At 49.5% G+C, this 27,031-nt stretch overlaps 1 protein-coding gene across 1 annotated transcript; it reads left to right on the top strand.

The window, feature by feature from the left end:
- Positions 1-22,566: 22,566 nt before the first annotated feature.
- On the top strand, positions 22,567-26,704 carry LOC119331557 (alpha-1,3-arabinosyltransferase XAT3-like). Its single transcript, XM_037604721.1, has 6 exons — positions 22,567-22,818; positions 24,035-24,097; positions 24,183-24,242; positions 24,361-24,435; positions 24,907-24,972; positions 25,090-26,704. The coding sequence occupies exons 1-6, from the start codon at positions 22,683-22,685 to the stop codon at positions 26,277-26,279; spliced, it is 1,590 nt and encodes a 529-aa protein (XP_037460618.1). The 5' UTR covers positions 22,567-22,682; the 3' UTR covers positions 26,280-26,704.
- Positions 26,705-27,031: the final 327 nt, after the last annotated feature.

Raw genomic sequence — 27,031 nt, 5'->3', positions numbered from 1 at the left:
GGAATCTATTGTACAAAAAATAGCAAAAACATACCCAAAATTTCTTAATCCACGCCAAAAACTACCTATTACTCCTACCGATTAGGTTCGTTTAAACCCATTTATGACAGGGTTGGCCCACATGTCCATGCTGACGAGGCAGCTTAAACCAACACATTTTGTTTGACCGTTGACACGAGGGACCCACATCTGACCTTCTATCCTGTTATTCCCCCTCAAATCATTATTTTTCCTGAACATTACTTCAAACAGCACTGATGCGTGTTCGTCGGTGGCGCCGGTGATGAGCGAGTTGGCCGTCGCTCCGCCGGACGGGTCGGACGCCGCGCTGGCTTCCGCACGGGTAGGCAGGCTGGCCCGAGCGTGACTCACGAGCGAGCAAGCCGCCACGCTGGCCTTCGCTCGAGCCAGATAGCTGGCCTTAGCGCGGCGCGCGTGAGCAAGCCGCCGCGCTGCCTTGCCAATCTAGCTAGCAAACCTTGCAGACAAGCAGCTGGACGAAGCTATCTTGGCTAGCTAGCGGCCGTGAGCACCGGACGGAGATGGCATCCGGGCTGCCGCAACATGGGCTCCGCACCACCGACGGTTTTGACCTCGCCTTCTGCCGGCGGCGGTAGCTGCGTCCCATGGCCGAGGATGACTAGGTGGATGGGCCGGAGGTAGGAGGTCACTCGAGGATTTTTGTTGGTAAGAGCATGTACAATGGTTGATAAGGTAGTCTTATCTTAAGTCCGCCACGTATGCAAGTGGTAGTAGTTTCTTGGCATTTTAGTGGTTTCTTGCATTATTAGAGCAAGTACAATAGAGCTGAGTCAGCGGGCTATAAGAAATAAACTACTACTACATGTTGGCTATAGGATGGGCTGTAGATGACATGGCACTGGCTTATAGCCAGCAGCTGGCTATATTATTAACCATGCTCTTAGGGGTTTCTTGTAAGGAACAATGTATGTACTACTAGCGACCAAAGGCGATTCTAGGTTGCGTTGTACTCCAACGAGTACTACTAGTGGTCGCGGGAGTGTATACCTCATTTTGTAGGTTCGATCCCGGCCGAACGCACGGCGGCCTTTTAAAAAAAATAGTACTACTACACTTCGCTGTGAGCCAATATTTTACACGGGTAGTTTGAGTTTTGAAGTCAAACGGACATGCGGCCCCACAATCTGGGTGCACTGGACAACCTAGCCACGTGAACGGGTTTTCCTTCCCGGCATCCCGTGGCTCGCGTGCTCGCCCTAGCCGCACCTTGCTTGCAGCTTCCAGCTAGTAGCATATTTAAACTAGCGCCTCCCAATTAAGCCCGAGGAGCCGGAAAAGCCTGGCGGGGCATTGGGAACTGTGCAATATGGCTTTGTACGTAAAGTGCTCTACTACTACTCTGTAGCTTGTGGCGTTGCATGCATGGAATTCACTCCATTATCGGCTCTACTATAAAATAAATTCCTCTTGCCATGTTTTTCTGAAATGGAGACAAAAGCTTTGCTTCATCTCATTCATAAAGAAGGAACTACTAACAAAGTTCGACGAGATCCATTACACCTCCACAAATGGAAGCAAAAAGCCTAGTCTCGCTGTATCAAATAACTCAAATGTTCTGCCCCTGCAGTAACCGTCGCTGATAAACAGGCTGCTAGTGTGTGCGTGAGAGGAGCGGCTGAGTAGGCCAGCTACGTGAGAGGAGCGACTGAATAGAGCACCGAGAGTACCCACTATGCCACTACGCAGGTGTACTTCCCCTACATTGATAGTACAGCGATGGTTCTAGAGAATAGTAGTACCCTCCACTTCCAACTGTAGCTCCTTGGCCCTAAGATTCAAGAGTTCAAAACTGGTGCACTATACTAGACTAGACTAGAAGTACAGTACATCGCACTACTAGTTGAGAAAAGTAGTACTAGTACTGCTACAGTACGAGTACGTACTCCTCCGTCACATAATGTAAGACGTTTCTTGACACTAGTTGGCGTGTACAAAAAATGGCAAAACATACCCAAAATTTCTTAATCCACGCCAAAAACTACTACCTAGTGCCAAAAATTTCTTACTAGTGCTATTATTTACAGTATAATGCAATCCCATAACGTTCCATAATCCCTTTCTTTCAAAAAAATCACTTCTGGAGAGAAGATTGCTATCTTCACGCAAGCTTCTCATAGGCCAGTGCCACCGCATGCAGTCATGTGAGAGAGAGGGAGACATCCATGCAGCATGCAAAGAGAGGAGAACGCGGGCCGACAGCCAATGGGTTGCATGTGGCATTTATAGCTGTTAACTCCTCCCATCGATGTGCCAGGGGTATTTCCATCCAGAAAGCATGCAGCGAGCCCCTGCCTTGGTATCCGGGTTTGCTCTTATGTGCAGAGTAAAAAGAATCGGAGGGAGTACTAGTAGTAAATAATAGCCTCACCCCTTCGCTGAGGAACGATCTACAATTGGAAGGGACGAGGCCCTGCGGTTACTATGCTCTTATCTCCTCCTCGCTAGTTCCCCTCCCCCCAAAGAGAAGGCAGTTCGTCGCTGCTCCCATGGATTCGCCAGGCGGTTCTCCTCCTCGGCGGGGCTGGGAGACCTTGGACGACGATCCTGTGGGAGAAATCGCACGCCGCTCCGACGTCCTCACTGCCGCAAGACTCGGTGCTTCCTGCACCAACTTTTTCAAGACGCTGATTAAATAGGCCATGCTTGTTGGTCTTCCATGCATCCTCGAGGAGAAGGTTCTTCTATGGGACAATCCTTCGAACAGTCCACCGCTCCTTGGCCATGGTTGCACGTTGACTCCGCTAGAGTTGCCGACGTTGAGAGCTAGTCGGATTTTGTCTGATGAGAAGGTCAGTAATGGAGTTTGATCATGTAGTACATAGTTATTCCATTTCCACCCCGTAATTTCTCCGCTGCCCACCGTCTTATATATAGGTCTGGGTCGGTGTCAACGAAGATTGGCTTGCATACCTCCGGCCGGATACCACCATCATTTTGCATAACATCCACAGCAGTGCGGCCATTCCGGTAGACCCCTTCTCCACCATTGGGATCGGCCTTCCGGACTGGCTGGGCAAGAATACGTATGATGATGCCTACATGAGATTGAAGAAGATAGCAATTGCGGACCCGCCGACAAAGCGACGCGGCTACGACGATTACTATCTCATCGCGGTGTTCGACATATGGATTGCCATCAATGCAGGAGGCAGTAACGGCAGAGGCTGGCGCATGTTGGCGGCGGCAGATTTGTACCCCTACACGTTCGAAGACGCTGTGCGCCATCTAGGCCGCATCTTTGCGGTGACAAGCCAGGGGACTTGTTTCATCTGGTTGACATCCTACGGTACGGGAGATTACAAACGGAATGCACAAACCATCATTTGCGTCCCTAACGGTACTCCATTATTTTGCAGGGACCAGTCATCCCCCGATCAAAATAAGATCGCCGATCCTAGATGTGCATTTGCATCCGTGATTCGGTCTAACCTGGAACCTTGTAGCTGACTTTGGCATATTGGGATCAACTATCTTAGTAGTCGTTACCCGTGGTACCACTGATGTGCAACATGGTCACATAATCTACCATGATCGGACCGTCAGCATCTACCCAGGTATTCCATTTTTTAACCCTCTCGCCTTCTCTTTCATTGTTGTACTAGTAGTATACTTTATAGTACTAGTAGTACTTTTTACCTTGGAGGACGTGTATAGCTAGCTAGGCCCTTGAAGACTTGAACCCACTAGCTGCCACCATTTTTGTTTTTCCATGTCTTACTATCTCATCCATGTAGCCAAGAGTGGCTATATATAATAAGCCGTTTATTTTACTTCCTCTATACTGGAGTAGTACTATTTGCTGCACAGTATTACTGACCGCCACATTTGAGCACAACATCATTATACATGGACCTTGACTATGTACGTCACCATGCGTCCAGATCTGGGATGCCGCGTGTACCAGATGAACGGCGCCGAGTTTGACCCCCGTGATGCTACGTGGGTGCCGAGGAACACTCTTGGAGAGTACTCGCTTTTCATCGGGGACAGCTACCCCATTGTGAAGCGGATGCCACCTTCCGTGCACGACACAGAAGGCCTGCCGTTCATGAAGCATGGTTGTGTCCTCAGTGCACACCGCCGGATGAACGACATGATGGGACACGCTATCCCTGATTTATGCCGCTTCAGCTTGGATGAGTCTCCATCGTGTGGAACCGGACTAGAAAGCTGCGACAATGATTCCCGTTGCCCACCGCTATGGACCGTGCCATCCATGAAGAACACCTGGGACTGGAACCTGGAAGAGGACATTTAGCCCATCTATAATGTGTAAGTGGAGTACGGTAATTGTGAACGGTAGCGCTGTGAATATATGTAGACTAGTCGTGCACAAATTTATCACATGAGTTGGAGATGAACTTGTGTGGCATACTGGCATTTGTCCTTTAGAATTTATTACTAGTAAATGTGTTATGTGTATGTGCAACTTGTGTGGTTGTTGCACGGGCTCCAACATGCTCTTTGAGAAAAAAAAGGTGGCACAACTTTGGATATACGTGACGTGGCGGCATCATACAGTAGCATCGTTCGCTATAGTTGTACTAGTACACTCCTACTAGGACGACAACTCCTATAAAACCTTGCGGTTGGCTCTTTGGCCCTGTTTGGATCATCGGGTTAGAGCTAGTTTGGGTTAGTTGGAGGCTAAAATAAGCCAAAAGTATCCAAACAGGGAGGGTTAGAGTGGGTTAGTTTCATCTAACCCAACTATCCCGGTGGAGAGGTGCTTATTTGGGTTAGAGTGGGTTAGAAACTAACTCTAACTCTAACTGTGTTAGAGTATCCAAACAGGGCCTTTGCCTCTTCGGGAGGTTCAACAGTTCGTACTCGTGTGAACCTTGCACTTGGCTCTTCGCCTCTTCGGAAGGTCCAACAATGATGATACTACAGTACAATATGCTTCTGGCAATCTGACACCGATTGAACTGCTGCACGTCCACTGCGAGGGCGAGGGTGAGGGAGAGGGAGAGGGAGAGGGAGAGGGCGCTGTAGTCAAAACCCTCTCCTCGTCCTGCGAACCACCGCGCGCGTGGGCGAGGGAGAGGTGTAGTAAGCAAGCTTCTCCTCGTTCGGCGAGTTGACGGGACACATCAAAGCAGTACTAGTACTAGTAGTAGTAGTCCATACTGCGTCTTTTCCGATTAATATGGCTTAATTTGAAACGAGAAAAATACATTGGCGGTCAACGTATGTAACAGTACGCTCTTTACGGTCACTATATATAGTTTTGCGGCGATTATGCGATCACTAGCTCATCGTAGAGCACCGTATGCACCCTACTGACCGGCCACATAGTCGACGTGGCACTTTGTTGACTGGTTAAATTGTCACCTGGTTTATGGGTCCCACCTGTTAGTTGGCAGAGCAAAGAAATCAGTTAAACAAAACTTTACACAGGCGCGACATGAGTCCAACCCTTGTGCGCGAACCGCCCTGGCTGTGTATGTGAGTGCATGCACGTGTCCTCCCTCGGTCTTCCAACAAAGAGTGTACTACATGATGTACATCTACACTTCCAATGTGTTTAGCCTTTAATCTAAATCGATATTGATTGACTAATGCACCAACTTGTGTTGTAGGTATAGTACATGTCTATCCTTAATTACAGCATGCAATGGCCTTCATTTAATCTTCTTATCTCAATGATCGCATGCACACATAATTATGCCCTAGTCAATGTGTAAATCTCTAAATGTGCAGTCTTTCACGGACGTAGGGAGTAGGTTGAGCACTTGAGCGTGAGCGTGTGTGTTGCGTCGTGTGATGTGTGCCGCATGGGTGCGTGAGTGTTGTGTGCATCCATGTGTACGTGTGAGTGTTGCATGTTGCATGCATGCATGCATGCATGCATGGGGCTTACTCCCTCCCATTGACATGTCCATTTGGCTATAGATTTCAACAAGTGACTAGGTATGGAGCAAAATGAGTGAAGTGAGCGTAGAGGCATAGGGATACTGTAGAAAGGAAGTCCTCGCAATCCATTTATTTCCCATCTCGGTCAGAGAGAACTATTCAACTAGTCTTTGTAGTGAAGTGACAATACACACTGCAGCAGATGGGACACGTAATTAATAAGCTGAACCAGCGTGTGTGTGTTACTAAATCAGTCGGTTATGTTTGGTAGTCTCAAGTCATTGAAAGCATGCACAACCCACATATCTTATTGGTTGATATGCCACAAAACAAAAAACGAGAAGGGAGTTAATGTACGGTGCCTAAGTGTTTTGGGATTATTTGGTTTTCGTAAGGTGACTTACACACCTAGACGGAGGGAGTAGTAGAATTGAGATTGAATGCACTTTCTTCCCGTCTTCCACTCTTCTTCCTCCTCTATTCTTCTTCCTCCTCTCTTCCCCATCGTCGGCCGCACACCATTTACCCCCGCTCACTGCTCGCCCGCCCGCGCCATCTTCCTTGGTAGCTCGCGCATACCATATCCCCCCGCTCATTGCTCGGCCACACGAGGAGAAGCTTCTTCGCTCGCCCGCCCGAATCCACTTCCCCGCTGGCTCGCAGGCACCGAAAACCCCAATGGCAGAACCGACTGACACGCAGAGCTGTGATTGGAATTCCCTCCCCGGTGTTCTCTTGGAGCAGATCTGTAGTCGTATGGACCTACTCAGCACCGTCCATCTGGCCGCATGCTCGGTGTCTTTGTACCGTCTACTCGTTTGCAACCAGCCGGCTCTTTTCAAGACACCCTGCTTGCTGATGCCCGATCCTCGCAGGTGGCCCAGACACCGACTTGACGATCCTACGGAGGTTGTTGTGGCGCCCCTTGACATACTACCACTACCCGTCCACCTATCCTTCATGCGCGGACACTACTGGGTGGGCATGAAGGCCAACTGGATCGTCCTCATCCACCACACCGGTAGTCCGTGGCGTCTCGTGGATATCTACACCCAGCGAGAGATCACCCTTCCATCGTTGGATACCGCCGCCATCGAGCCTCGCGGCCTGCCGGACACTCCTGCCGACTACGCACGAGACGCGTCAAGCTTTTGGCTCGACCTCTGTTTGCAGAAAGTTGTAATCTGCGAAGTGCCCACACCATCAGAAGACTACATGGATTACAGGCTCATTGCCTTGTTCAACAAGGGATTAGTCTATCTGGAATCCAGTCGCCATACATGGTTATGGCTCATCATCAATCCTGTTGAGGAAACATTTCTGTCTGATGCTATAGTGCATGATGGCATCATTTACACGGTCGACGCACAGATTGGCTAACTATATTGGTGGAATCTATCATCGTGTAATTGTTCTATCTCATCTCATCTTTACCTTATGAATACGACTGTCTGTTCATTTGTTACAAATTTAGAATGCATAGCATGTCTATAACCACATCATTGCTATATGTTCCTCTCATTTCCTAGATTTTTATGACCACACATTTTATTGTCAGAGTTGATATGAGAACAATTGGCATATAATGATTGTTAGAATACATATTATGAGAATAACATCATGATTGCTATATGTAACTCTCATTTACAAGATTTTTATAACAATGCATGTTATTGCTTAGAGTTGATATGAGAACAGTAGTAGTAAGTGCCATGGTAGAATATGAGTAGGCGCTGTCATAGTTGTTTTCCTCTCATTGTTACATGATGTTTGAACCATGACATATTGCTAGAATATGAAAGCCATTGGCTTATTTTTTTTAAACTTGGGGTATGATTATGACCACGGCATTGCAATTCTCTGTCTATGATATGTGTCACTATTATAATAATCTTAATTCCACACATACTCTGAACATGATTGTTTATTTTTGTCCTTTTGGTCTCCAATTTGAATTGTTGCAGCAGACGCAAATGCGCTGGCCTTCATGATTCTAGGACCTGGAATCATACCAGTCGATGGGTGGTGGTTTATCGCTCGTTCAGCTGACGACGGTCATTTGATGCTCATTCGCACGTACCAAATTGACCAAACCATTACATCAAACCACATGTAGTACAATGCGTGGGGCGTTCGTGACATTGATGGCTATGGCTGCTTCGTGTTCGAAAAAGATCCCAGCTCCGTTGGGCCAGGCGTATTCAACTGGATGCGGGTTTACAGCCTCGACAACCACTCCTTGTTCCTCGGGCTCAATTATCCGATCATCCAACCAATAATCGATCATATCACTGGCGATGATTATTGTGCTATGCAACTTCCATTCGCAAGGGGGGGCTGTGTTTACACATCATACCATGGGTTTCATGAATCACCATATCCAGAGATTCGCCAACACAGCTTGTTGTCAGATAATCTTCAGTGTGTGAAAGGTATCAAGCTTCTATGCAATGGATGGCTTTTGCAAACCCGACATGCAGCGATGTGGTTCATGCCAACAGCAAATATGCACAACTTGATTCGTGTTGATATCTAGACTGAGCCATGTATTCTGCTGCTGTAGCACGACCCTCTTTTGTTGGATATTATATACTGTTGTTAGTTTGAAGCACTCCTCTGGTTTGAAGGATAGATACCTTCCTGGGATCAAGTGCATCCTAACTCACCTGCGTAGGATGTACTGATAATGATGATGGAGATGCTGTGCAGAAGCCATATATATATCAGGTGGGCTTCAAGTGCGTACTTGTTAGTTAAACCTATGTATAAATCGTGACACTAAATACGACTAGTAAGTAGTACAGTAGCGGTACTAGTATACATCGGTCAAATTATTCATCATGTCCACACATTGAATTGACGTGACAACACGCTGCGTGTGAGGTGACACAAGAATCCCGGCGGCGTGTTTGGGTATTCTAGACTTCAGATTTGGAGTACCACTTATCTGTTGAAATCTTTCATCATTCACTTAAAATAGTCGATTGATCATACATTGAGTACCATATAAATGGAATTACCGATGCAAGTCGAAGAAGGATTGGCCCGTGCTTCCGGCTGGCGTCAAGTTCGATCCCACGGATCAAGAGCTGATCGAGCACCTTGAGGCCAAAGTGAGTGCTGACAGCGCGAGATTTCAGTCTCTCTTCGATTTGTTCATACCAACCATCGACAGCGAGCACGACATATGTTACACCCAACCTGAGAAACTTCCAGGTAAGACACCGATCGGCCGTCTACTTGCACAAACATATTCCTTTGTTTATAGCTCTATTTTTCTTTTTAGACGCAGACCTGGTGAAGCAATTACAATTTGATAGTTAATGAAAAGTGAAACAAGTGATTGCAACATGCCAAAGATGTTATGAAAATGCCAACTAGGTACACTAAAACCCGTATTCCACAATACTGCAGGTATCACAATGAGTGGCCTAAGGAAGCACCCGCCGTGTTGCATCCCAGTTATTAGTTTATATTTGTAGAATTCTCTCGTTTATTGAGCACGTATATTGTTTTTTCAGGTCGAGCAAGTTTCAACTGGGTTGTAGATTGTCCAGGGTTGTTTTGTTTTTAACAGGCCCAGCCCATGACGACAACGGGGCACAAAGATCCAGCAGGTATCTACTGGCCTCTGGCCCGCCAGCGTTACTTATATTTTGTCTTACAACATCCGCGGGCAGTTTTTTTACTGAATCAAACACACAGCCCAGTTCTATTTTCCTCTTGAAACGCATGTCCTACATCCGTTTTCTAATCTCTACCTATAGTTTTACTAGTTCATATACACGTATCATTATATTGAAAACACATAAAATTCCTTTTTCATATTTACATCCTTATTTTTGTTGTTTTTTCCCACCCAGCGTTGATTTTTTTACCACTGGTTTTCCCTTAAACCAACTAAATTGTCCCACGTCTTATTTGCTTACAAAAACAAAACGATTTTTGGCAAATCAATAAGTTCTTAAAAAATGTTTATCATTTCAGGATTACAACAGTTCGGACTCCACCGAAATATGCAAAATAAGGTTGGACTTTTTGACCGTGGTCCTGGGCAGAAAATGGGCTGTAATAAATTACTTAAGAATTAGCAAATGGGCTGCAAATTATAAAAAATAGTAATTGGGCTTTATGTTGTCTGCCACAGATTTGGAGGCTGACTTGTGAGCCTACTAAGTTCATGCGTACACAAGGTTTCTCAAAAAAGAAACTTAGTCAACAATCGACTCTACCAGATTCAGACCGTCAGATGTCAATCTAACGGCAATCGTGCTTCTTCAGTCTCTGATCTTCCTGTCCTAGCCGCCCAATCCAGCGCCGTCGGAACCGCCTGCTCCCGCCTCCCGTGGCCGGCAGTGCTGCCGGGAAGGCCTCACGGCCCCATCATACTCGCATCCCTGGCCCATCTATCCCTCTACTCACCCACACCTCCTGTTATTTTCCGGCGACGGCAACCGAACTAGTCAACCCTCATACTCTCCACCGCGTGGACAACCACTGTCGTGTCCTCCCCGGCTCCGTGTCGTTCCCTTCGTAGGCCTCGCTGTCGTCCACCGCCCTGGTGCTCTCGGCGCGGCGTGGTCAACGATGTCCATCCAACGGCCGTAGTGCTTCTTCAACCTCTGGTCTTCTTGCCCTAGCCACCCAAAGCAGCGTCGGTCGTGCCGCATGCTCCTGCCTCTCGTGGCCGGCTGTGCTGCCGCGGAGGCCTCACCGTCCCCATACTACTCCCATCGCTGGCCAGGCCATCCCCCCACTCACCCACTCCCCCTGTTATTTTGCGGCGACGGCAGCCTCACACCGTAGCCTAACCAGTGAACCCTCGTATTCCTCTTCGCGTGGGCATCCACTGCCGCGTCTTCCCCGGCTCCGCGTCGTCCCCTTCCTAGGCCTCGCCGTCGTCCACCGCCGTGGTGCTCTCGGCGCGGCATGGTCAATGTGGTCAACGACCGACTTCCATTGGAAGAGTACTATACGTGGAGAGGCTGGCAGCTGGGTCCACGGCAGCCGCAAGGAAGTGCCTCCTTATTACGCGCAAAATAATTATTTCTCCACCTGATAGCAGGGACCCACCGGACGGGCCACCAGTATTTCTTGGAAAAAACGTTTCCCCCCTGACAGCTGGGACCCACCAGACGGGCCACCGTATTTCGTGAAAAAAAGTTTGCCCCTGACTGCTGGGACCCACCGGGCGGACCACCGTATTTCGCGAAAAAACGTTCCCCCCACCAGAAGTGCCTCCTTATTACGCACAGAAAAATGAATACTCCCCCTGCTAGCTGGGACCCAACCTGGTGGGAGGCTAACTTGTGGGCCTACTAAGTTGACGAGGATGGAGGGCTTTGTCAACTTAGTCAATATGAATGATTCTAGCTCCAGTGACCGTACGATGTCCATCTAACGGTCGTAGTGCTTCTTCAACCTCTTGTCTTCTTGCTCCAGCCGCCCAAAGCTGCGCCGGTCGTGCCGCGTGCTCCTGCCTCTCATGGCCGGCTGTGATGCCGCGGAGGCCTCACCGCCCCCTACTACTCCCATCGCTGGCCCATGCTATCCCTCTACTCACCCACACACCCTGTTATTCTGCGGTAATGGCAGCCTCGCAACGCAGCTGAACCAGTGAACCCTCGTACTCCTCTCCGCGTGGGCATCCACTGTCACGTCTTCCCCGGCTCTGCATCGTCCCCTTCCTAGGCCTCGCCGCCGTCCACCGCCTTGGTGCTCTCTGCGTGGCGTGGTCAATGTGGTCAACGACCGACTTCCATCGAAAGAGTATTGTACGTGGAGAGGCTGACAGCTGGGTCCACGGCCACAGCCTAGTTTTTTTGTGATTTGCCAAGTAAGTCGCTTTGTCAGGCCTGTTGGGCTGCAAATCTTTCAAGACGAGGAGAGCTTCATTCGGCTGGCCGAGAAAATGGCCCATCAGTAATGAGAAATGGGTTGTCCATTTTTAAAACACATCAAACCGGCAATTAGTTTAAAATATCTTTTTTTCATTCCGAGATTTTAAATTACATTAATTTTTATGCATGGAGAATTTGTTGGATTTTATATTGATATACATTTATTTTTAAAATCAGTTTGAATGTAAGTCGAAATTTCAGGATTAAAAACAGCTCGGACCGCACCGAAATATGCAAAATTTCGTTAATTTTTTAACCGTGGCACAATATGGGCTGTGATGCTAACAAAAAGAATACGAGCTCCAAAAAAAACCTTAAAAATTAGCAAATGTGCTGTAAATTATTAGAAATAATGGCAGATGGGCTGTATGCTGTTTTCCACAGATTTGAGGCTTTCCTAAAAAAAGGTTGACGCACAAGCAGTGACTGTTGGATGTCCATCGAACGGCCGTCGTGCTTCTTCAATCTCTGCTCTTCCTGCTCCAGCCGCTCAAACAAGCGCCGGCGGGACTGCCCGCTCCCTCCTTCCTGCGGCCGGCTATGCTGCCGCGCAGGCCTCACCTCCCCATCGTACTCCCATCGCTCGCCTAGCCATCCCTCTACTCACCCACACCTGCTGTTATTCTCCGGCGATGGCAGACGAACCAGTAAACCCTCGTACAGTCGTACTCCCCTCCGCGTGGGAAACAACTGCCGAGTCTTCCCTGCCTCTGTGTCGTTTCCTTCCTGGGCCTCGCCGTCGTCCACCGCCCTGGTGCTCTTGGCGCGGCCTGGTCAACGTGGTCAACGACCGACATGCATCTGACGTGGACTGTACATGGAGAGGCCGACAGCTGGGTCCACGGTCGCACGCAAGGAAATGCCTCCTTATTACGCGCAAAATAACGATTCCTCCACCTGACATCACGGACCCACCGAAAGGGCCTCTGTATTTTGCGAAAAAAACATTATCGCTGCTGACAGCTCGGACTCACCAGCTATATCTTTGCACACAAGGAAGTGCATCTTTACGCTCAAAAAAATGAATACCCCCTGCTAGCTGGGACCCACCTTGGTGGGAGGCTGACTTGTGGGCCTACTAAGTTGACGGGGACGGAGGGCTTTGTCAACTTAGTCAATATGCACGATTCTAGCTCCAGTGACCGTACGATGTCCATCCAATGGCCGTAGTGCTTCTTCAACCTCTGGTCTTCTTGCTCCAGCCGCCCAAATCAGCGCCGGTCGTGCCTCATGATCCTGCCTCCCGTGGCCGGCTGCGATGCGACGGAGGCCTCACCGCCCCCTACTACTCCCACCGCTGGCCAGGTCATCCCTCTACTCACCCACACCCCCTGTTATTCTGCGGCGATGACAGCCTCACACCACAGCGAACCAGTGAACCCTCGTACTCCTCTACGCGTGGGCATCCACTGCCACGTCTTCCCCGGCTCCGCGTCGTCCCCTTCCTAGGCCTCGTCGTCGTCCACCGCCCTGGTGCTCTCGGCGCGGCATGGTCAACGTGGTCAAGGAACGGCTTCCATCGGACGTGGACTGTACGTGGAGAGGCTGATAGTTGGGTCCACGGCCGCAGCAAGGAAGTGCCTCCTTATTACGTGCAAAATAATTATTCCTCCACCTGACAGTGGGGACCCACCGGACGGGCCACCGTATTTCGCCCCCCTGACTGTTGGGACCCACCAGCTACATCTTCGCACGCAAGGAAGTGCCTGACAGTCGGGACCCACCTGGTCGAAGCGTACGTAGCATTGTCATTCTGGTCGCGAACGTGTACGTACATATATACTGGTCGATATAGAGGCGCACACATGTCGTAGTAGAGGCGCGCATGTAGCATGTACACGTATGTACAGCGGCCAGGGTGCAAGAAAGAAAATGCGGCCACATATGTGTACATACGGGCTCGTGTACATGGTTGGGTCGGAACGGAGAAACAGCGTCGTCGTCGTGTTCATGGGAGGCAACGGAATGCGTCATGTTCATGGGGAAGCAACGGAATGCGTCGTGTTCATGGAGAGGCAACGGAATGCGTCGTGTTCATCGGGAGGGCTTGGACGGAACAAGCGATGGAAACGAGGCCTGGCGTACCGCAGAACGGAGGAAACGGCCTTGTGTTTGACCGGCCACGTTCAAAACGGGATCATGTTCATCGGGAGGGGTCTGGCGTACCACAAAACGGAGGAAACGGACCTCCTACGGTCGAAACGGGGGTCCTGTTGATCGGGAGGGGGTGTGGCATACCGCAAAACGGAGGAAACAGACTTGTGTTGGAGCGCTAGGGTCGAAACGGGGGTCCTGTTCATCGGGAGGGGTGTGGCGTACTGCAAAACTGGACTCCACGGGATACTGTTCATCTCCACCGTTGACCTCCTCCAGCCTCCACGGGCTCCTATTCATCCAGCCTCCACGGGCTCCTGTTCATCCAGCCTCCACCTCGCGCTACTCCACCGGCTACTGTTCAACCACCCCTCCACCGTCTACTGTTCATCCAGCCCTCCACACAACAGGGTCCTGTTCAACCACCCCTTCACGGGCACCCCTCCACCGTCTACTGTTCATCCAGCCCTCCACACCACGGGGTCCTGTTCAACCACCCCTCCACCGTCTACTATTCATCCAGCCCTCCACACCACGGGGTCCTGTTCATCCAGCCCTCCACCACACCACGGGGTCCTGTTCATCCAGAGGAAACGTCACCGCTCACTGTTCATCCACCCCCCTCCCGCAACGCTCACTGTTCATCCCATCGATCGGCTTCAGTTAGCAGCAGTAGCGAAGGAATCGCTCGATCGGGTTCAGTTAACAGCCATCAATCGATCGCTCGGGTTCAGTAACGCGTAGCCTGCAGTGCAATCGCTCGGATTCAGTTAGAGCCCAACGCCTCGCTCGGGTTCAGTTAGATCCAACGCCTCGCACACACGCGCGTATGTGTACGAGAGAAACGCGCATCGCTCGGCCCCCGACCTCCCACCATAACCGGGAACTCCCTAAAATTTTCCTCCCCCTCGCTTCTACCATGGTTTTTTCCGTCATGGACGGCCCAAAGAATGTCATGCAGCTGCGTCTTCGGCCCGCTCAGGACGAAAGGCCCATTTTCTGTCACGATTTTTTGTCATAGAAGTAGGAGCCCACCACATCTATGATGATACCTGGTTTTGTCACAATTATCGTCATAGAAGTGTCATATGTATGACATAAAAAAATTTCGTTCGGCCCAAAATGTCACGGATGTGTCTTTTTTTGTAGTGTAGCTATGGACCCGTAGGTCTGAGATAAACTACTCATGCTTCATCGGAAGGGTAATGGTGTTGATATAGAAGCCCTCCGTGATTGAATCCCCCTCAGGTAGGATGCCAGAAAAGGCCCCTAGATGGGATCTCACGGGTACAGAAGGTTGCGGCGGTGGAAAAGTGTTCTCGTGAACTCCCCTGATGTTTTTGGGGTATGAGAGTATATATAGACGAAAGAATTAGGCTGGTGGAGTCACGAGAGGCCCACAAGGGTGGGGCCGCGCCCTCCGTCCTTGTGGCCGCCTCATGGCTTCTCTGACTTGCTCTCCAAGTCCTCTGGATGTCTTCTGGTCTAAGAAAAATCATCGCGAAAGTTTTATTCCATTTGGACTCCGTTTGGTATTTCTTTTCTGCGAAACTCTAAAACAAGGAAAAACAGAAACTGGTACTGGACTCTAGGTTAATAGTTAGTCCAAAAATCATATAAAATAGCATATTGATGCATATAAACCATTCAAAACAGATAATATAATAGCATGGAACAATCAAAAATTATAGATACGTTGAAGACGTAACAGGCTGCATTTTATATAGTGGGCGAATGGCAATGGTGGGCAGCAGGCAGGCGTACAGGTGGCGCCGGAGTTGATTCCTCGGCAATCGCGTGCCATTAATGTGGGCAGCAGACGGACTGATGGATGGCCGACCATGGTGTCATGTGAATGCGGAGCAGTCGCGTGCACCGGGAAGCGATGCGGGCGACGCTCTCTCTGCCGGCATGCCGCTTCAATGCCGCCGCCAGTAAGAGGTCGCATCCGCTATGGCCGGGCAAGAATGTTGCACTGACGCTCTGGAGCGATGTTGACCATTTCAGATGAGGTAGGGGGTTTGGGTGGGCCAGCGCGGTCAGACGCGGGCGTGGCAGCGGTCCGGACGTCCACAAAGCCCCGCTATTCTGTCCCTGATTTGTGGGAAAAAGACATGTCCGAACCGTTCGACATACCAGTCGAATGACACAACACATCCAGACATATGCAGGTCGTTTGACGGTCGGCATTGAAGATGCCCTTAGTGACATTAATAGTGCTCTCATTCCTAAGAAGCTTGTTCACCCCGCATTAGAAACTTTTAACTCACATGTATACTTCCACCTCACATTAGTGCGAAAATCCGGGTGTGTAGCAACGCTCCTGCGTATATGGTCTTTGACTTTTCTATAAAAAGGGGGAGTACCAGTCAATACTTTAATTCTTTTTAACCAGATGCAGTAGTTTTGCATTTGTGCGAGAGAAATCCTAAACATTCCTCTAACCAGATGCATGATGAGCGACTCGTGCACCCACTGCGATGTCACCTCTGTCAACACGCACATAGACATAGTACATCTGTTTCCTTTTTCTTTTGCGGGTGACATACATTTGTTCTTTCCTTGTTCAGTTGTTCGTCCTGTGGCCACACCTAAAACCGGAGATAATGTAAGGTGCATCGGTCAATTGGCATCGGTGTTAGCAATCTTGCTCTAGTTTTATGCGTTCGAGAGGACGCTGCATGACTAGAAAAGGTTTTCTCTTTTCTTCTAGGGGTGCATAGAAGAGACTTATTCGAACGGATCTGTTTCCTGGCATGATCCGTACTTTGCGTTCTTATACTCTGACTTTTTCACCACAGGCTAGCACGTTCGTGACCGCACGGTAGAGCATTGTGATTGGCATCTATCTGTATTTTCAACATAGTACGTACATGTGATCGTCGGTTCGCGGCGTTGTGAAGTATGGTTCATGCAACAAAAAGGAAATTGGAGTAAAAATTGCTTACCGACACTAGTTGTTTAGTATCCTTAACATGTTCTTGCGAGTTTCACAGAAATGTTTCAGTTAAATAATATTTGGCTCTTCCATGATTTGGAAACGTTTTCATAATACCACATATTTTTCTTAGGATTACGATAGCTACGTCCTTCACCTAGGAAAGACACTGAACGAAGTGATGATGGTAACAAGTGACACAATACACATTCTTCGATTGTCTAAAAAGCTCTAATCTTAAGCATTTCTAAAGTAAAACATTTTCAAACTTTGACTACCGGTGTCTAGACATATGGAACTAATTAAAGTTCAAATAATGAGCGAGCCAATGTGAACTGAGCATAGCTCAGATGGTTAGATTTCTTGTGGTGTAATCAGCCACCACCAGTGTTCAAGTCATAGACTTGACCGGTGCTCACATTTTTTTGGATTTATTTCACATTTTCTAGCGATGTTCGCATAGGATGTGTTCATGATATTGCGTCAAAGCCAAAACTAAAAATCCAGCCAAACTTTGTATTAACACTATATATGATTGATCTAACAATACTGATTTGGTATTGTGGATGTTGATATTTTCTATAAACTTGGTCAAACTTTAAAACAATGCGGAATAAACTTTTCAAAGTTTGACTTAAGAGAAAACCAAACCGTGAATTATTTTGAAACAATGTTTATGAAGACCTATGGAATGTATTACACTAATATCCTAATAATTATCGGTGAAATATTTTCACTGTTTGAAAGATTTTGTAGTATATGCTTTATTTTCACTAGTATCCATGTATTTCGATAGAATTTGCACTAGACTAATATCCATGTATTTAGATGGAATTTACAATAGAATGAAAAAATTTCTATACATTCTTTATACACGCCACTCGGCCATTGTGATGTCCCCATGCACGATAATAAAACTATGGAAGCTCAAATACCCCTTCAAGTGAAGATTTTCCTTTGGTTTTGAAATCAGTGGGTTGGTCTTGAATAGAGATAGCCTTACACGTCGAAATTGACATGATAGTAAGTGTTGTGTCTTTTCCCACCATGACAAGTCAATTGAACACCTATTTTTAAGTGTTAGTTTGCTCGTGTGTTGTGGTTTATTGTAGCTTCTAACATGCGCCCTCCCATAGGTGTGTAATATCTTTGGCAACTGATTGAGCGGGGTTCATAAAAAAAATCTTCACATATCCTCATGGCACGACAACCTTATGTTTGGCTCTAATGTTTTCCAGGAATGATGTGTTTTTACTAGAAAAATGTGTTGCAGATTATTGATGCATGTATATATTGGCTATGTACTTGGACTATACTGCATAAGCTAACGGACATAGAGTTATGTTGACGTCTACCTGGTTAGGGCACACGGCGAGGGGGATTTTGTACCATTATGGGTGTTGGTGTAGTTTTTCCAATAGGACCTCCTACATCTTGGCCAACTCTCATTTACAATTTTTGTAGAGATACTTATTTTTTTAATTTTCTCTCGGCTTGTTGGTTGTCCGTATCTTTTTTTGCAGAGGGCGAGTTCATTGCGATTGTATCAACTCGACCTTTAGCAAAGCATATGATTTTGTTTCCATGCAACCATGATATAAATAAATGTTTTTCTGATAGTTATATAAATAAGTGTTATAAACATTTCCGCAAAAAAAAGTGTTACCAACATATGAAATTAAGTAATTTCCAATATAACTGTCTGAAGTTTATGAGAGCAATGTAATTTTCCTGGTAACAAACAAAGTACAACTGAAAGATAAAATGCCGTGACAGACATTGGTTTCTTGAAGGAAACGGGACACATATTAGAAACTTGAATAAAAAAGACGAAAATGCTAAAATCTGGCGTTCAATTTTTAGACATGGCAAATCAAATCCACAAGATGTCAATTTAGGTTGTTGCGAGCAAACATGGCATGTCCCGGCAAAAAACTGAGCATTGTTGGATTGGATTTGCCATGCTCGCTTCATCTAGGACGTTTAATTTGCCATGCCTAAAAATTTGATGTCAATTTTTTTAGCGAAATCCAAAAAAGATTGTATATATCATAGGCATTTTAGGCTCTGTTTGATTCAGCTTTTATCGACGGATTCCGCTGCTGCGCAGCAGAATCTGAACCAAAGGGCGAACCTAACAGAATCCGATTTCAGAAATTCGCTGCGAAAATCTGAATCAAAAGCGGAAGCAGCCCAGGACATGCTTTTCAAAATCTGATTCCGCTGCGGGCCAAAATCTGAAAAAGTTGTATCACCTGGTTTGTCAAATGAACTACATCTTTTTCACATCAGATTTTCCACAACTGTTTTTCACAACAGATTTTTCACAGCTACTTTTAGAAATTCACAGCCGAACCAAACAGGGCCTTACTGGGGAAAGTTTTACATTGCTTTTGTGCTTTGCTGCGCGGGCCTAATTTAATTTAATTTTGGAAAAGGAGGATGTACCCGGCATCTGCATTTGAACGATGCATGCATCTATTTTATTAATTATTCGCAAAGACCGTACAAGGTGATACATCAATAAGCCTGAAGTCACCATGTTGGCAATGCTGTTGCTATTCCTATCTCCTTGATGAAGGTGTGCCGAATGTCAGGGCCTAATACCAAACAGACATTGCACCAAAGCCTAACATCTAAAATCGGATGCCCCATTCAAGCCACTACCTGGATTAGGTCACACACTGGTCCGAGACACTCCCAGTGAGCACCGCACGCTGCAAGGGCCGTCACCTCCATCTTCCATCGATCCATCCTCAGAGCAGCTCTGATGCACCGACCTTGCCAGGCCTCTGTGTCATCGACGCCACCATGACGCCAGACAGCTTCCTCCTCATGCGCGAGTCCATCTCCACGCATCGGACGCCGAGTGTCCACTGCGCCATGCCGCCGAGATCCGCTGCCTGCAATGTGTAAGCTGAAGCACCGCTCCACCAAATAAGCCTTCCACTGGTCCCTCGGCCCATGTACACCTCGACGAATGACACCCCTAAGAGGGAAACGACACCATAGCGTCGTCGTCATCTGATATACTATCTAGGGTTTTCCCTGAAGGTAGCATAGAGTGGCCTTAAACTTCTCTACGGCGATGCCTTCAAGAAGGGAATGACATAAATAGCGCCGCCACCGCTAGCCTTGGCAGCTAGCCGAGAGCAGGTTTTCACCCAGATCTGTTCGAAGAGCCTCCCTCAAGCATCTCGTGCACGGACTGCCGCCATCTCTGTTGGGGACTGGACGAAAGGGATCCAGGCCACTGTCGCCGCCTGACCGGCCATGGCACCACCACGGTGCCTACAGCCGGCGCCGTCAGGCCCACCACGCTCGCCTCTAGATGCACACTGGAATCGCCAGCCCGCCCAAGCCCATCTTGGAAAGACAAGACCCGCGATCCCGGCCGCCGCCACAGGGGCGTCTCCGCCGCGAGGAGGTTGCGCCTCCGCTGCCGCCACCGTCACGCATGCCGTAGGGATCCCGCCGCTCCTTGCCGCTGGATCTCCGTCGTACGATGCGCCGCCGCCGCCCGGAGATATCGCCACCACCATGTGAGGGATAAGCCCCCGCCCCCTCCCCCCGCCGCCGCCATCATAAGTCAGGCTTTGCCGGTGAGACCTTAGGCGGCGGCAGGACGAAGGAGACGAGGGAAGGGGGCCTAGAGCCGGCGGTGCGATCACCCCATGTGTCGCCTAGGGTCGGCAACGCGGGGGTGGGCGAGCCTAATTTAATTAAACCTTGACACTTAAATCTAAGTTACTGGTAGTAGATGTTTGCCATTCCGTGGTTTCTAGACAATCTCTATGTTTTTCCTTGCATTTGCTTGCGTGGGGACGCGCACAGATAGAATTTCCGCTGTTTATTTACTTCGTGTTATGCATTTTTTTTTTGAAACGAGGCAAAAATTTGCCATTATCATTGATTAAGGAGAAGAGAATTGCCCGGTTAATTGACGGAAAACCAGGCTAAAACCGATACAACCCAACCCACATGACATGGGCACCACCGGCCATCCTGGCCACCGACATGGGACACAACCCCGATGGCACATGCCACCAGATGGCCACACGCGCAAGCCACCGACAGCTCCGACTTTGACGGCGAGCCTCACAAGGAAGATATGCAGGACTTGCGCCGACCGTGCCCTCCGCAAACGACCACCGAGTGCCTGTCATCGTCACCACCTGGATCCGCTCCACCGCAGCTCCGACTTCAAAGCAACCAAGCAATCCACGGAAGAGCATCTCGGACACGCCGGAAAGAACCGACTACCGAAGTCCAAGCCGCGAACTGAGCTCCTCTCGACGCCATCATCGTTGCCAACCAGAAACCAGCGCCCCGCCTCAGCAAACCACGTGGCGAAGATGCCACCATCCACGGCGAAGATGCCGCAATCCACCAGTCTCTCGGTCGTAGCCGGCTCCGAGACGATGCCCCCAAGGAGGAGAAAGACGCGGAGACGCCTCCATCGTCCGATCCAGCGGATCTGAGGTTTTCCTCCGGAGCCAAAGCCGTGGGGAGGAGCACCTCCACGGCGACGCTTCCAAGAAAGATCACGACACCTGCGGGCGTCGCCGTCGCCGGCTCCGATGAAGACCGGAGCAAGGATTTCTCACGGAGACCACCACCCCCACCGACCGCCGCCAACCAATCACCACCCCTGCTGAGGCCGACCTCACCCTAGCCGCGGGATCCCACGATCCACCGCGCCCAGGCACGCACCACCCCCTGGCCGTAGCCGCCGTCCACCACCGCAACACCATAGTGACCACCACCACCGCAGCAACCATCGCATCGCAAGGAGCAGCAGCAAGATCAGAACCACCAAGGCCAGATCCAGATCGGAGCAGCTCCAGCGAAGCAGCAGGGCAGACGAGTAGGCCCTGACTGCAGCACACCTCGAGCTCCAGAGATGCCACGCCCGCCGCGCCCCACCAGCCACCGCGCTCGCCGCGCGCAGTCACCGCCGCGCCCGGCCAAGGATCTGCGCCCCGCGCTCACATCCAGAGCCGAGAGCCGGCCCAACCACGTGCGCCGTCCACTCCCAGGTCACAGCCGGAGCCCGGACCGAGGCCGCCGCCCTGGCGCCCCAACCTCTGGCCGCAGCCGACGCCAAGCCGAACGCCGGCCGCCCGTCCATGCCATCCGCCGCCCGCGAGGTCCCAGATCGGGACCGGTCAAGCGCGAATGACCACGACCGCGCGCCCACCACCGCGACCAAACGCCTCGCCGTGCGCCGAAGACCACCTCTGCCGCGCACCAGGACGCCGCCCCGAAGCCGAGCGCCGGACAGCCGCCTATCGCCCGCGAGATCCCCTTTTCCCGAGCGACAGCAGCCAGAGAACGCGCCCCGCCGCCGCCGGCTCCGCACAGGCTTTGCCTGCCGGAGGCCACCGGCGACGGCGAGGAAGAGTGAGCCGGGGAGAGGGGGAGGCTGCGGGGGACGGGGGGCCGCCGCCCGTGTCGCCCCGGGGAAGGAGCGGCGCGGGGGCAGGGAGAAGAAACTGTTATGCATTTTGATACTATAGTATGATAGTAGTAGAACATGGTACACCTATGCTTAGCCTTGCAAGGGTCTCTCTGTCCGATCAGCGGCAAGGATTTAATGACACCGTAGGTCAACGAACCCTGCCCAGAGCACACAACGGGATACGAGAATCGTTGATTAAACTAATCCCGCGCGTTAAGGCGCGTTTGAAAAGGAGAGCACACACGTACTCCGGAGTAGTATGCTTCACTTTCATTTGTAAGAAGAGTTCGGACGGCACACATAGCTCCGGAGCAACCAACTCGCCGGCGATCGGTGGCAAGCAGAGCTGGCGAAAATCGAAGCCGGTGCGAGAGCAGCAGCCGGATGCGACATGAAAGCCGGGAGCAACGAGAGCAGTAAGAAGCTCGTGAGCGGATGGGCGCTCGCGGTGTGGCTCCTGCTCCCTCTCGTCGTCCTCGTCGTGCTCAAGACCGATTGCCTGCCGCAGGTTACAGTTCGACAACTCTGTAAGTCCCCCAAGTTATAGTACGATCGACAACTCTCTTGATCTGACAGACTGGTGCATATGTTCTTCGATTCATCGTTGGTTTTTTGGTTTTCTGTTCTCAATTTTGCGGGTGCGGTGTCGTGATTTTCACCAAACCTAGCTACGGGCTTGCATGCAGCTCTCCAATGTGGGGCTGGATCTTTCCGCATTAACTGTCTTCTCCGGAGAATATTTGGTTCTTAATTTCGTGGAGGCAATTTTTGACACACCTTGATTTCGTCTGATACGCGTAGTGAATGATTATGATTTCGTGTGTGAAATTGCCTTTTTTAGTTTACTTGATACGCATACGTACTGCAGGGTTTGTGTGTTGGCTAGACGTAAAACGTACCCGTCAGTCCAAATGGAAAAAAAATGTACTCCCTCTATAAACTAATATAAAAGTGTTTAGATAACTAAAATAGTAATTTAAACGCTTTTATATTAGTTTATGGAGGGAGTACTACTTATGTTAAAATCCTTTCATAAAAATCTTGATCCATATGAGAATTGAGCCGTAACAAACGAGAACTGAGCCGTAACAATGATTCGTACTACAGTACCATATTTGTTGCAGAGCGTAGCTCTCGAGGAGTAGAGATTAGTACTGATTTTTCTATACTCAATGAAATCGACCCCTCGTCCCTCCCTCACTTTGAGGTTCGATCACAATATCGATCAGGGGTCAGCATTATATCAGTGATACTTTAAGCTCACCTCTCTAGAACTCGGGGTTTGACATCGTTTTACTTCGGGGTTGTTTGGTTTGTCAAAGATTGCCACATCTAAGTTTAAACAAGTTTGATAAATTTAGGTGTGTGTTTGGTTTAAGTCACATCTTAGACAAGTCACACTATGGTCCCACATCACATACACTTAAAAAGCGTGGCAAGATTTCCTTAGACTTGTCAACTTGTGGCTCTCATTTTAAAGAACTAACCTTAAGCAAGTTTGACAATGTGGTATGGCAAAGTGTGGCATTTCTAGACCTAGAACCAAACAGCCCCTTCACTCATTCATCCTGCAGTGTGCATAGGTCTCGAGAGCTTTTCTTTTCTTTCTTTTTTTGCGGGAGAAAAAAAAGCTCTTGGTTCATCTGTTGAGGACTCGTTTGGATAATAATATGTTTGTGGTGGTGACAAATGTAAAACCAACCATTACAGCGACATGACCTGCATGCGTTCCATGTTTTGCAGTTGCACAGTTCAGCTTCACCCAACCTGCAGGAGATGGATCGGTTAACAAGGTTCCGTCTTCAGGTAAGCCCGCCTGCATGAGGCACGTCTAATTAAGCTGAAATCCTGGCAATTAACTTGGCCGCTACGTCCTCTTTCCTTGTCCCAGGCACAGAGAATGCAACGCAGCAAGAAGCAGTTGGCGTAGCCAGGTTAAAAGCCGCGCATGGTATGCCACAAAGCTCTCATTATTTAACCTAGCTAGAGAAGCTTCATTTCTCTAATGAGATCATCGGTTGGCGTTAACAACAATATGTGCCATGTGGTCGAACCTTCATCGAATTCAGATCCGGTCGTCGGAGCGCCACCTCCCACCGCATTAAGTAACGAGACGGCCGCCGGCGGCGCCGATGCCAACGGAGGTAATTAATCGACAGAACGGAGGTTGAAGTTAGACTAGCTTGTTCGGGAGTCAGGTTTGGCTCATGTGCAGTGCACGCGCCTGCTACGCACACTATACTACGTACTCCCTCCGTTCCAAATTACTTGTCTTAGATTTGTCTAGATACGAAGGTATCTAGCAATAAAATGAGTCTAGATACATCCTTATCTAGACAAATCCAAGACAAGTAATTCGGAACGGAGGGAGTACAAGCTATAGCTAAGGAGCCAGCGGATCGGATCTACCACCAAAAACAAATACACACACAAAAAAAATACAGAACAGAATCAGTAGAATCCACATCTGGGGTTTTGCGCACATGTCAACCATGTTACGCTCGACCATTTCTTCTTGGTGCGGTTTTACTAGCATTTACAGCATTCCTTATGTTTTGAGGTACGGTGTGTAGTGTAGTAATTTGTTGATATTGATCAAATGTAATTTGTTGCAGATCTCAAAAATCAAACGGAGTTGCTTGCCATGAACGGTGAGAGAGACGGTTTTGGGGTAAATTCAGGTAACAAACCACTGCCTATTCAAGCACGATTGGCATTCACGATTTGGTTGGGGCAGGCACTCTGGCAGACAACGAAAGAGAAGTTTCAAATTAATTGTGTGCATGCATGCTACGCAGATGTGGCAGCGCCAAGAAGCAGGTTGAGTTGCAACTTCAGCTTTTATCGCATGAACATCTGCGCCATGGAAGGCGATGTCCGTACGCACGGCAAGGCCGGCACCGTCTACGTGGTCTCGGCGTCCGACGACAGCTACCGGCCGGAGAACGGGACGGTCACGATCCGCCCGTACCCGCGCAAGTGGGAGAAGCCGACGATGCAGCTGGCCCGAGAGGTGACCATCCGCTCGAGCGGCCCGGGTGCCGCGGACACGGCCCCGCCACGGTGCACGGTGACGCACGACGTCCCCGCGGTGGTCTTCTCCACCGGCGGCTACAGCAGCAACTTCTTCCACGCCGTGACGGACATCGTCATCCCTCTCTACAACACGGCGCGGGAGTACGACGGCCGCGTCCAGCTCGTGGTCACCGACTACAGCCGCAAGTGGATAGCCAAGTACCGGCACGTCCTCGCCGCGCTCTCCGCCTACCCGGTCATCGACTTCGACGCCGACGACGACGTGCGCTGCTTCCCGAAGGTGCACGTCGGCATCGAGAGCCACAAGGAGCTAGGGATCAACCCCGTCCTCTCCCACAGGGGCTACACGCTGATGGACTTCCGGGACTTCCTGCGGTCGGCCTACTCGCTGAAGCGCGCGTGGTCGACGCCCGTCAACCGGACCTCCGGCGGCAGGCCTCGCCTCGTCATGCTGCTGCGGCGCCACTCGAGGGCGCTCACGAACGAGGCGGAGGCCGTCGCGGCCGCCGCGGAGGTCGGCTTCGAGGTGGTGGCGGCGGGGCCGGAGGCCGTGCGCGACATGGCCCACTTCGCGGAGGTGGTGAACTCGTGCGACGTGATGGTGGGCGTGCACGGCGCCGGGCTCACCAACATGGTCTTCCTCCCGCACAACGGCACGGCGATGCAGATCATCCCGTGGGGCGAGATGAAGTGGCCGTGCTGGAGCATCTTCGGCGAGACGGTGCCCGACATGGGGCTCCGGTACGTCGAGTACGAGGCCACCGCCGAGGAGACGACGCTCAAGGACGTGTACCCGAGGGACCACCCCGTCTTCACCAACCCCGTCTCCATACACAAGCAGGGATTCGACCAGCTGTGGAAGATCTTCCTCGATGGCCAGAACGTCACCCTTGACATCAATCGCTTCCGAGGGTTCATGCAGCAAATCTACCAGGACGTCACCGTTACATAGATGTAGAGAGTACGTACACGTACGTCCGCTGCCCCTGAAGTTATGCACATCACTGTAATTTTTGCTCTTTGTTGCTTCGTTTCTACTCCCTTCGCCTCAAAATGTAAGATCACTTTTTACACCATATGATGTCAAAAATGATCTTACATTTTGAGACGGAGGGAGTACTACTTTTTAACCGATCATTATGAATAGTCACACAAAATGGCAATTAATTAGATGAGAAAAAATGGCAAAGGCTTGTGTGAGGGATTGCAGGTCTTCTTAATCGTCTATTCGGCACAAGAAAAAACCTTTTTCTTGTGCCGATTCTTCTTGTATCAAAATAAGAATCCTTTTTCTTCCTAATTCGTCAAAGATTACTATTTCTTCTTTATTTGGGTCTGTCTCTTGGACCTCTTTTTCTTTTGCTTAGGTTTAGCCGAGGTAGTGGACAAACAGAGGGGAAGAAAATATGGTGGGGGAAAAATTTCTTGTGATTGTGAGCAAATTGCTTGGCTTGTTTAATCAAGTTCAACTTTAAATTTACAGAAATTTTGCAAAAAAAAGTAAACTCTTCCATTGAAGGTTTTTATTTTATTTTTAGGCTAGTTGAATAGTTTTGATTAAGGTTTTATTAGTTTATTACTCGAAACTAAATCAAGGATTTTCAGGATACACAAGGGCTATTTTGGTAGTAACTGAGATGGTAGACTCACGGACAGGTTCTACGGGTTCTTCCATTGTAGTTACGTGTCAGTTTTTTTATTGGA

This window comes from Triticum dicoccoides, chromosome 7A (genome assembly GCF_002162155.2).
Source record: "Triticum dicoccoides isolate Atlit2015 ecotype Zavitan chromosome 7A, WEW_v2.0, whole genome shotgun sequence".
Taxonomy (NCBI): Eukaryota; Viridiplantae; Streptophyta; class Magnoliopsida; order Poales; family Poaceae; genus Triticum; species Triticum dicoccoides.
The sequence above is the reverse complement of the archived record's forward strand: the minus strand, read 5'-3'. Positions and strand labels throughout refer to the sequence as shown.